Genomic DNA, 12792 nt, shown 5'->3' on the forward strand with positions numbered 1-12792 from the left:
CTCAACCCGGGTAGAAAATCCCAAATCTACAGCCGCCCTGTGTACACACCTGTGATTGAGTGAACGGTTCAATGTATGCATTGGGACTGGGTTATGCATACGATGGACACTTGTTGATTTCAGCACGGGTAGGGGAGACGATACATGTAGTTTCAGAGGGCTTTACCTTTGTATAGTACATTGTCCCCCAAACCACCCCCCGGATCCGCACCTGTCAATATCGCGAAAAGTGGTTAAAAAAACATTTAAATCTCAAATTGTTATGCTTTCAATTTTCTGATTTTTGTATTTTCATTTCTTTGATTTGTTTTCCCCTTTTGTTTGCAACAGACCCAACCTTGGCAAAGATATTCGCCTGGTTTTGGGACTTGGGATTGCAAACTTTTGCCTGGGCGTGGTATTATCTATGATTGGACTCCAAGAAGATTATGTAAGGACTATTAGCTCTAATTTCATCAAACATTGGCTAGTCAGCTACCTCAATTGGAGAAAAAAAAATGCATATATATGATGTTGATAATATTTTAATTGGCCCATAGTCAATTTTCAACAGGCGCACGTACATCCTGATTGGCAACCCAACTGGTAATTTCTTGCCAGTGCATTCACTAAGGCTCGTGCCTGGTATATGTAAAATTGAATTGGCGTGTTTGTATAGTCAATTATGTTTAAGGACACAATACTGGCAATCAGTGGTTCGTTAGAGATCTGAAGCAAGATGAAAGCTGCATGTTGTTAGTTTTCTCTTATCAAACAAGGCAATTGTGGGCTTCTTTTAGTCTTGTCAAGGTATCCATTTCTGATTAAAATCAAATTGCGGAAAAAAAACTTCCCGAGGAGGAGTAGGTTATTCACTAATAAGTGGACATTGAACTAACGTAGACGCCATAACTAACGTTAAGTGGACGCCGTAACTAACATTAAACTTGATCTAATTTTTTTCATAAACTGCAGGCATCTTGATAATATCTAAAAGATTACTTGAAAAGAACAATTAATTTAGATGTTTCTATTGCCAAATGTTTATAAAAATGCTATTTTTGTTTACTCTTATAAACATCACAGCACACCAGTTTAATGTTACACTGTGGTTACGACGTCCACTTAAGTGAATAAACCTACTTCTTTAGTTCATTTAAAACTTTTTTCCGCAATTTGATTTTAATAAGAAATGGATACCTTGACAAGACTTTTGCGACCATAACCAGAAACATGTTTTATTGAACCACCACTGTCATTCATGCAGAACCACGCTGCGCGGCGCTATGCGATCTTTGAGCAGAACCGAAGTTGCCAAAACGCTTAACCCAAACACGAAAACAACCCCCAAATATATATATATTTAGAACAATTTAGCGTGAGGTGTGTGATTACGATTGTCCGACATGTGAGCGCGTGAATTGACTCATAGCGCGTGTATCACATGCCAGATGCGTGACACTTGGTAGGTCTGAGAAATGCACCGTTCTAGACATCGTAACTTCTCTGGTGACAAGTTACCCATGAAATTCGCTCCTAATTAGAGTCAGATTCGATATCATGCAGTGGTAATGGTCAAAAATCAGATTTCACTGGTACCATTAAACTTTCGCAACAGACAATATGCTCTGTACATGTACTAAATGTCACAAATGTCAATCTATTGGTTGTTTTTATATGCATTTACATGTCAGGGTTCGACCTTAGCGGTAGTCCGCCTGCCAAATGCGAGTAAAAACAGTGGCAGATTAGTCCAAACCATTCCCTAAGTTGTTCAGCTGGCTAATAAAAATTGTTGAAATTTCCGCGGTTTTTTTTTTTAGAAAAGCCAGTCGTAGAAAAAAAATAAATCTGATACTGACGCGCAGTCGGCTTGTTTCATGCCGTGGCACTGCGGAATCCTGTGCCGATGTTGCTAGCGTATAAATTAAAGATTGCCTTAGGATCCACGTTATGCGTTTATGCACAATGCACATTGGTGTTGCTTTCTTGTGCAAAAATGTAAAACTTCTATTGAACGAATTAAAACACATGCGGGCTAAAGGCCCATGAGTCTGTTTCAAAAAGTTGAGGGCGAACCCTGTATTATTTTTCTGTATTTGTTAAACCTAGATATTTGCCTCTTATATTTCTATTTGCAGAATAAGCAGTACGAAATGATTGCAGTTCTCCTGATATCTGTGCTAGATGCAGTCATCTGCTTTTATATATCCTTTAACAAACCTATGCATGTAGCTAATCCCAGAGTGTGCACACACAATTCTATTCAGTTGATCCATAATGGCTACTCGCTGGAAATTCGTTTTGTTTTTGTCATACATCTTTTTGTACACATCTCGTAAGGATTTAACCTATTACAGGGTCACTGCCCGGCTCGTGATTTTTTTTTCTTCCGTAGTTGACTTCCTCAAATGTCATGCATAAATCAGTTTTCCTTTGAATCGTTGCAAGATACTTATAGGTTCTCATTCTCTTTTCCCTTAAAGCTATAGTCCATCATTTGTAATTTGTGCATTTTGTTCGTTTGAAGCAACAAAAGAGTTCAAAATCTAATGAAGGATACTGAGCAACTAACCTGATGAAGTTTCAGCTAAGCTTCAGCTGTATATTCCGAGAAAAACAGCATTCTAAGATCTCAATTTCAAATCAAAAGTTACTGAATCATGTTTTGAATTGTTTTGAATTGCAGCTATACACGACGTAGCGCACTGATCTGACGAATTATAGCAACCGCGCGTGCGTGTGCGTCGTTCCAAACCTTGTGCGCGCTGCGCTGAATAACAAAACGAACTACTAATTTAAATTTTCCTACGGTGCTTCTTAAGAATCACCGTTGGAAATGCCTTCTTTTGTTGATTACTTCAAAATGACAGCTTCCCAGAAAGAATAATTTCACAGGGAGTTTAGTCCCCTTACTATCTTTCAACCAAGTTTGTTTTTCAACAATAATTACGCCAGTTACTTCTCGGATGGCTGCAAATGATGGACTATAGCTTTAAAATAAAACTCAACAATAAATAAATCTCAATGATAAATTCACAGCAGAATAATAGTCGATGAAAATCAGCAGCGCCGATGTGGATTCGAGCCAGGGATCTTTGTATCCATAGCTCATCACGCTATTTACAAGGCTACTGTGTGGTAGCTCAACGACGTCCGTACTTTAAAATGCTACATTGTTGGCTAAATAACAACAATACTCTTGATATATGGTTCTGTTTTATGAATAAGAATACTGGCCCAATTGAAACTATTGAATTATTTGTGACTTTGGAGCATTCCACCCACAGGTATGGAAAAGAAATCCGCGTCAGGCTTTCTTCACCAGCCAACAACCAGGCTACATGTAGTCAGGCAGTGGGTCAATGGAGTCAGCCAGTCAAGTACAAAGAGGACTAGTATACGAATATAACATGGTTTGAGGGTGGACATTTGATGTTGGTCGAGTCTGAGTCCGAGTCATTTTCCAATGTGACTCGAGTCGAGTCCGAGTCACGAAAAATGTTACTCGAATCCGACTCCTGGACTCAAGTCCTACAACACTGGATGCTAGCAACATTAGTAGTGCAGCAAACCTGCAAAACGGCAAACAGGATCACTGAGAGAGGATACAACTTTGAATCAGAAATTTTAAAAGATTTTGATGACACAATTAATACTCACTTTGAGCTGTGATAAAGTGTTGTTTTTTTTTCTTAACAAAGCCTGCACATTTTCAGAAGTCTACGTCGGACCACAAAGAAACTACGTGAGAGTGGCAACACGGTCAAACTCTCTCTGTACCAACTCTTCACCGTCGGTCTCGTGGTCTGTATTGTTGCCAGTTTGATATTTGGCACGTGGTTAATGGCCGTTCATCGTGGGACTGACTGCGACAAGGTGATTACAAATGCTCAGCTCCCATTTTAAGTTTAAGTTGACGCGGATGCAAATGCAAAGCAAAGTTGACGTCGGAGAAACGTTCGCTGCAAAAATTTGCCTGTGTTGACTTGTGTTCAAGTTTTGCAAATCAGAAGCGTGAATACCTGCATTGACATCACGAATTTGTATTCACGTTCACGTTCACACCAAGTGTGAAACAGCCACTTGATGGGATCCTCGCTGACATTGGACAAACAACTTTCATAGACATAAACAGGGTGACCCCAAAATAAATCAACTCTAAAACATTTGCCTTTTAAAAAAAACAACAGATAAGTGCATTTTTATGTTTTCGGTATCAGATTGAATCTAAGAGCTTTTCTTATAAAATACTGAAACAATCATGAATATAACACTTTTGCTGAGAAAATGTTAATTATGTAAAAGTAATTATTTTTCATTCTGTACACACACAAAATACCACAGTAAGGGATTTTCACTGTAACTGTTTCGTGCATGTCCTAATCCTTGCTGTTACAAACAACACAGCACATAAAATGACAAGAGTACAAATTAATTTGATGGAAATACCTTTTATTGTCCACCTGAACAGGTATTTCATCCTTTTTTACTCCTGTTTTAAACCCTTTCAGCATCATAAATATGTCAAAATATTAAAGACATTGCACAAATGATGTATAATTGCACAGTAGGCTTACAGTAAAATGTTTCACTGTTCGAAGTATTTTAGTCCGTGGGACGAGAGGCCGAAAACGCTTTAGTTTTCGAGATTGGCGATCTGGTCCGCCGAATTTTATAAAACTTTCCAGACATGTAGATTATGATCAGGTGTTAACAATAAATAATAACCCCAACCTCGTCCCCAGTGCTTACTTTATTTCCAACCGCGTTTCCGATAGTAAACCCTGGATAGGAAACTTTCTTCCTGTATCCTGATTGGATACCGCAATTGGCTAGTAATGGATTTTTATCGTGTAACTCACGCCGTGCTCGCGCTGCTACGAATTGACTCTGTTTTTACCCCAGACACCGCATACAAAAACAAACGCTAATGTGTAACGCATATCCAGGCACCAGACTGTTCCTCATTTGCATACGTGTGCAAAAATCTTGCACATGCAAATGATCCAATACCAGGGTGAGAGAGCAGGTAGTGGTGGGCGCGTACTGCTCGACACCCTGGGGACGAGGTTGATAATAACCCATCTTTAGCCCATTATTAAATATAACAATCTGTGCCCTCTTGATCTTTGTAGGCGTGGCAAACCCTGTGGCTGAATGTCTCCTTCTGGGAAATTGAATTTTTTCTTTTGCTGACATTCATTGCCGTTCTGTTCCGCCCAACTGCTTTCAATCAGCACCATGTTCTCTCCTTCGTGACCAACCGAACCAGGGAGGAGGACCAAAGCAAACAGCCCATGCTCAATGAAGCCTTTGGTAAGATGTGGTTGACCAGGCCAAACCGACCCGAAACAATATAGATATAAACCGAGTCTGAACCGACCGAATGGAACTCCCCTAATCTGACCGACCCGACCCGACAAAAATCAAGCCAAACCCGACCCGAACCGAAACGAAACTGAACCGACCTGGAAGAAAAATGAATATCTGGCTTGGGCAACTGTATCCCCTTTTTGTGCCTGAACTTTAAAGAGGTTGTGGAATGCTCGAAAACATTTCCGTCATTTTTTGGGTATATGTAGCCTAAGGTGTGATGAAATAAAAACGACTATTGTTTCTGTCATGAAATGAGTACAAAGGGTACTTTTGAGAGCTATTTTTCAGGTCCTGTTTCGACCCGAACGTGCAATTTGTGTAAAAGTCGTCGTTGCGGGCAGCAAACAAAACACAGTAAATCGTGACGTAATAAACAGGACTCGTTTATGCTACTCTGCATCGGGAGTCCTGTTTATTACGTCACGATTTACTGTGTTTTGTTTGCTGCCCGCAACGACGACTTTTACACAAATTGCACGTTCGGGTCGAAACAGGCATGACAGGACTTGAAAAACAGCTCTCAAAAGTACATTTTGTACTCATTTTATGACAGAAACAATAGTCGTTTTTATTTCATCACACCTTAGGCTACATATACCCGAAGAATGACGGAAATGTCCTCGAGCATTCCACAACCTCTTTAATTACAATTCCATCATATTGTGCACCAATCTGCCTGACTATATGTCAATTGTACACTTATGTCAAATGAGAGACAGGAAGTTTTCCTCCTCAAGTATCTTGAATTCGATAACTTCAACCGATCATCTTTTGACAAATTTTGCTACCTGTCCACAGAGGGGATGAAAATGCGCAACGTGGGTGATAACGGCAATCAGGAGAGCCAGATGATTGACAAGGATTACAGAGATAACGCTGAGGACGAGGAAACGACTCTGTATGCCAAACTTGCTGACACGTAAGTCCCATTTGAGAAGTTCATTTATTTATTTACGTAGGACATAGTTAGAGGGAGAATACAACATTTGCAAACATCAAAAAACAAGATGATTAAATTATAACGAAATATCTTACTGGATTGTTAGTGAAAGACAGTCTAAAGCATCCTGTAAAATTGTGGATCCTGGTGTGCTGACATTTTCTGCTGTATTTTTCCAACGCTGGTCAGCCGACCATCGTTGGAGAAAACCGGCTTCTTTTTTTTTTAAATGCTCCTATTTTTTCATATTTAGTAATTCCACATTTTCTTTGCAATTGATTACACATCTGCGAAGGGGTACAAGCCTGCCAGACTGATTCTCTGACCTGACAATCCCCTAAAGTCTATAATTTTAAGTGGGTCAGGGAACCAGAACACAAGAACATGGTTGGTTTTCTTAGATTTTCCAGCATCTCCGAACCCAAAATGATACAAGACAGTTTAACAATATTTTCTATAGCATACTAATCCTCCAAATCCATTTATTTCAGAAAAATTGCAGCAAAAGCAAAATGTTGTATATTTCCTTTAAACGTATCATGAGAAAAAAAAAGAAGTCGAGGCTAAAATCATAAAACTTGTTTTTATGAGGAAGAAGCACAAGGTTGGAACCAGAACCAAACGTTAATGTTGCATTATTCAAAGCCTACATCTTCGTAAGTACAAATCAGATTGGATTGAAACTTGGTATGTACATAGACAGGGACATGTTATAATAATAAATGAAATTTAAGTGACATCACAATGATGATGTCATCGTTTAAATTTTATGAATTTTTTTTATAAGCTTTGATCAATAAAATCTTGCAAACAAAAACATTCCTTATTTTATTATTCTTTTTGTAATAGGTTTGAAAGGTCCTAGAAATTCACACAAAATTTTGGAAAAATGTTGGATGTCATCAAGACGTCTTAAAAAGCATTGAAGGTGCATAATTCAAAGCCATATATCTCCAAAACTACCAGTTCAATTGTGTACTGGGACGAGCTATAGTTGAAAATTGAAGTACCGTCACAATGACGTCATCATGTGTCATGTGACATCGCATTAAAGATGCATTTTTTCGAAGCCCTAGGATAATGTCATCACGTACCAATTAGATTTGCAGTTTTACACAGTCCAGTATCTACGGAACCACACACATACTGAAATTTGTATCCTTGTGGAGACATTTCTTTGTTCTCGTGTAGTAAAGTTTTCGAGTTTGAAAGTGTAGTTTCAAAATGCTCTTATTTTAACCAGAATCAATTTCCTTGGCTGAAATTCGGACTTAATATTCCTTTTCTAAAACTCTTCCATTTGCAACGGATCAACCCACCTTGGAAATTCCTAGTTTTCGAGTAAAATCCATATATCTATTTCGTGAAAACCTTGTGGAGACGTATTCATCTATAGAAATTGCCCTGTGGAGATGTGTACAATCTTTTGTTCCCTATTGTGTGCGTGTCTCCAGAGGGCACGGTGTATCAGATCAGCTCTGTGTTAATACCTACAAACACACGTGTAGTTTTCAAAATAGGTTTATATTCACATATTTTATAAACACTGTATATACTCGGTGTTGTCTGACGGCTTGTGAGAAATGAAATTCACAAACCACTCGGGTGGGACTCGAACCCACGACCTCCTGCTTACTAGTGCAGATGTCTGACCACTTGACCACCGACCTTGCCAGTCTCGGCTGGCTGGTTCGAATTTGATATTGCAGCGGGTACCGCAACCAAACTTACACATTTTCATAAGGATAGACACTGAGTATACAGTGTATAAAATGCGTAAGTGCTGGGTAAAAACCCATATTGAATTAATATCACCCCCACACAGATTCCATCTTACGAATAGTCAGTGATTGTCAGTGACCAAGCAGAATGCTTTTCTTTCATTAATTCCAGTGTCTTGGTAGATAAAGGTGAGGACGATGATCTTGGCTACTCCTTATCCCTCTAGCTGGGTAGAAAATGGAGAAAGGTCTTTCTTGTCAGATTAAATTATGAAAGATTCTGTTTTTCAGGTCCTGTTTCGACCCGAACGTGCAATTTGTGTAAAAGTCGTCGTTGGGGGCAGCAAACAAAACATAGTAAATCGTGACGTAATAAACAGGACTCCCGATGCAGCGTGGTATAAACGAGTCCCGTTTATTACGTCACGATTTACTATGTTTTGTTTGCTGCCCCCAACGACAACTTTTACACAAATTGCACGTTCAGGTCGGAACAGGACCTGAAAAACAGCTCTCAAAAGTACCTTTTGTACTCATTTCATGACAGACACAATAGTCGTTTTTATTTCATCACACCTTAGGCTACATATACCCGAAAAATGACGGAAATGTCTTCGAGCATTATACAACTTCTTTAACAAATCTGATTTTTTTTTCTATTAATAAAGTTTTAAGTTGTATGTTTTATTCAAAAAGAAAACCTCCGTGTTTTTCTCCCCCTTTTTTGACATTTGCAACCTTCTTGTTTTTGGCGCAAACTGACCGCTTAGTGGGCAGACTGGCTCCCGGTCCATACAATATCGATGCTGATTGTGGGGCGGGAACCAGCCTCCCCCACGAGAATGGAATTATTGTCTGGCAGCCAATAATTCCAAATTGTAAAGTAATCATTCAATAACTAAACGTGGGCCGATTTTTGTTCGGTCGTTCAAAATTGAATAAGGTTTGTGTTGCTAGAAAAATAGCAATTTAGAAAAGAAATCTATTTTTTCGAGATGAAAATCAAAAACGGCAACTTTAAGAATTATATTTTTATAGTGATTTGTTTAGTATTTCAGATATGATCATATGCAGTCAAAAGAGCATACTCTTTCATTTCATGTTATTCAGTTTTAACATTTTATTGTGGTCAGTTTGTCAGTTGTATTATGTTTTGTGCCTTGGAAAGATTTCCATATGCGAAGTTCACTAATTTTCCTCTGTATTGACTAACAAGCCCCCAGATAGCAATTTCATGTCATCAAAGTCAATTTGAGCAGTGAGAAAATACAAGCATTTTTTTAGAAAACACTTAAAAAAATGTCAGTCCAATCTCATAGGGTTTGTACACAGGGTGTTGAGTGAACTTCGTATATGGAAATCTTTCCTGTGCCTTTTTATATCGAAAGGATTAAATCCGACAATGTTGTTATTGTTTTGGTTATTGATGAATGTACTTATGCAGCAAAAGCGCTTATACAGGGCGAGTCAAAAAGAAAGTGACTGAATCTGAAAAATATTTTTAAAATATTTGGCTTGCTCCATTGCATAGAAAAAACAAGGGATAAAGTACTTATTATTGACTTGTAACTGTGAAAATTTCACGTAAATTGCCTACTGTATTCCCAAGTTATGTCTATTTCAATAAAAAGATCACAAACTCGGCTGTCCATCATTTACTGTTCTACAACTAATGAATACCCATTGAGTACAATGAAACATGGACGTTTTCCCACCTCGATGAACGAACGAGAAGTTGCAAAGGAAAACATACAAAAATTGTCATGAATATTTCAGAAAAATACTTGACTTGTTCCTCATAACTCAAAACACAAATCTGACTGTAAAAATAATGTTTCAGTCTAGATTTCAATTATTAAAATACGTATTTGAATGCTTGTGTGTAATCTGCATCTGCACTAGCTTCCAATTTAATGGCGTTCCATGGACAGCTGTCAAAATGGGTTCTTTTAGTAAAACATGCATAACTTCTGATGGCTTGGATCAATTTCAGTCATCCTTTTTTTCCCATATGAGTGGACAAACATGCTCCTTTTTAAGACATATTGCTTTTGAGAAAAAAATTATTTACTCCGGATCCCTTTTTTTATGCGCCCTGTATGCATATAAATACCATATACTGCCCGTCATTTTTTGTTTGATACGTTTTACTCAGTTTTGTATCTTAATGATACAGATATATTATATGGGTGGAGGGGTTCACTGTATTGATTTTCATTGTGCAAATTTGTAAAAAAAAAAAAATGCTATTCGCTTGAAAAGTGTACCAGTAAATGTGTTTTGTCCGGTCACAAGATGTTGATTTTAGTTTGACAACCACTTCCAGGGGCGAAGCCAGACGGCGCCAAAAAATTGACTTTTTTGGATGACGCCGGCTATGGCGAAAATTTTGGATTTCAGTGCATGTATTACAAAACCTTCAGTCTCGGTGGATACCCACCGTATTGAGCCGAAATCTTGAGGGGGTTCAATAAGATGCAGATTTACGGTAGCACCGTGTGACAAATCTCTTTTATGAGTTGTGAGGATGTGAAAACGACCGGGGGCGGGACTCAAAACTTCGGGTATATGCTCTGCCCGTCGTCAGAAGATCAGAGTATACTGTCTAAAACGTTGAGTTTTCCCACCGGATCTTTTCAGAACCCCACAAACCCACAAAAGAGATTTGTCACATGGTGCCAGCGTAAGTCTTCATGTTATTGCTACCTTCACCATGCAAACCTTCAAATGTTATTTGAGGGGATTCATTCCTGGCCTCTGTGCACCTTTTCTGAACGTTTGACCAAATTTCAGGAAGTTTTGGGCCAAAAATAGACGTTTATTAGTTGATGCCAGCTATGGCTAGATTTGTGGATTTCAGGGAATATGGTGCAAAACCTTCAGCCTTGGATTTCTCACTGGATACCACCTCTTCCCTCTCCCCAATATTTTCTCTCAGTCGGCCTTTACAGCCTTAGTAAGATCGTATCCAGTACTACCCCCCCCCCCCCCAAGTTCTAGATTTTGTGACGGCTGACTGACCGTAAAATAATTCCTGGCTACTTTTCAACAAATTGTTTTTGTCTCAACCCCCATAACTTGTATTATAACAGTCTCATTACACGGTACTCGCTATCACTACAAGTTGGGCGTCTGCGTATGCTGTTGTGTGACTCAACATCCTAAGAACCTTAATGGTACACACGGCCCAGAGCTTACCAAAATTTGGTGTTTAAGATTGTAACTGATTTAAAAGGTTTGGGTAAGGGGAACTTCAAATAACGTCTCGCATTTTTTTTATTAAAGCTGAAGATGGAGTCAGGTTTTTTAAAGCAATTTTGTCTGTTACTTCAAACATACAAAACGCACCCCAAAAAAATTATCATCCCACGTACTTTCAAGTTAGTTACAGTCTGGTCACATTTCATGGATTGTATTCATAACTTGTCCATTAATGTAAATAGGAATTCTGAAACATTGATCTAACCATAACGTGCGTTAAGCTAGAATTTATAGTATGTATTTTAGACTCTTAATGTATGCAGAAAAAAAACTGAAATATGAGATTGCTGTTAATAAATTCATGAATTCATGATCATAGTGCACTGCGATTGATCATTTTGCAGTATCGTTTAACAGTATTACAGGGACGGATCCAGGAAATTTTGCAGGGGCGGGGGGTGTCAGGTAGTCTATGCAATAGACCATGGCGAAATATGCAAGACAACCGAATCCTTACCTCTAGATCTTGACCAATCAGTGGGCGCTTTCTATATCGGGTCTTCGGTCATTCACCCGTTGCGCATCATAGACATGGATAAAAAAAAACTGTGTCACGCACTCTGTATCATGTTACGCGATATGCTCCCGGCTGTTGTATTACAAAACACTGCATTCGAATTGACCAATCAAACCATTTAGTCCTGATTTGGGAATGAAATGACGTCACAATTTAGTAAAGTCGACTCCGATTGGCTGGCGCGCGGCTTGCATATATCTGCATGTTTAGACATATCAGACGTTATACAGGAGACTTGGTTCCTTGGATAACGGGTGATACTTGGACTAGGTGTCGGGCCGGTCTGATTTTTGTATACGTCCGATTTTTGCGGACAGGCGGACATATATGTCATGCAGCACATTACTGATGTGCACTTGTTGTTATAATTATTATTAAATTTTTGGTGTCAGAGCATGGGGGGGGGCGAACCCCCCCCCCCCCCTCCCGGATCTGTATCACTTTAATCAAAGAGGCAAAATAATGACTTCAAAAATTCAAGTCGTTTTTCTTGACCAGCGAACATCAGCCTTACTATATTGCAGTTACAGGCCCTGCAGGTTCAATTTAAATTTGGAATGGTCGAATACAATCGATGAATCTACTTATAAGTGGCTGGCTTGGATGTTGAAGTGATAAGATCACATTGCCACATCATCGGGCGCCATAGCGAATCCCGTGTGGATTTAGTTGAAAGCTGTATCACACAAAAGACTGTTTGAACGGAAATGTCAAATTGAAGGCCCTATAATTATGCATAAGTGCATTTTGTATAATTATGCATTAGTACCTTTTGTAGTCAACAGTGGGACTATTGTGACTGATCTCGTGCACAGGGAGTGCGTGGGCACTATACCGATGATTGCCAAGACGTGTTTTGCATAGGCCTAGGCCTATTTTATCAGCAACTGGTCATCAAAAATTGACCGAAATTCTAGAACACTTTTTAAGAGCCGTTGTTCGGTCCCGACGCCGTTTATCCATTTCACTACTGAAAGCCTAAATCAACTATTTTC

General features: G+C 38.9%; 1 protein-coding gene across 1 annotated transcript; it reads left to right on the top strand.

The window, feature by feature from the left end:
- The first annotated feature begins 308 nt into the window (after window positions 1-308).
- On the top strand, window positions 309-8352 carry LOC119736929 (transmembrane protein 87A-like). Its single transcript, XM_038210970.1, has 6 exons — window positions 309-430; window positions 2121-2186; window positions 3691-3858; window positions 5118-5298; window positions 6157-6277; window positions 8192-8352. The coding sequence occupies exons 1-6, from the start codon at window positions 407-409 to the stop codon at window positions 8244-8246; spliced, it is 615 nt and encodes a 204-aa protein (XP_038066898.1). The 5' UTR covers window positions 309-406; the 3' UTR covers window positions 8247-8352.
- The last annotated feature ends 4440 nt before the right edge of the window (window positions 8353-12792 follow it).

This window comes from Patiria miniata, unplaced genomic scaffold, assembly GCF_015706575.1.
Source record: "Patiria miniata isolate m_02_andy unplaced genomic scaffold, ASM1570657v1 HiC_scaffold_10, whole genome shotgun sequence".
Classification (NCBI taxonomy): Eukaryota; Metazoa; Echinodermata; class Asteroidea; order Valvatida; family Asterinidae; genus Patiria; species Patiria miniata.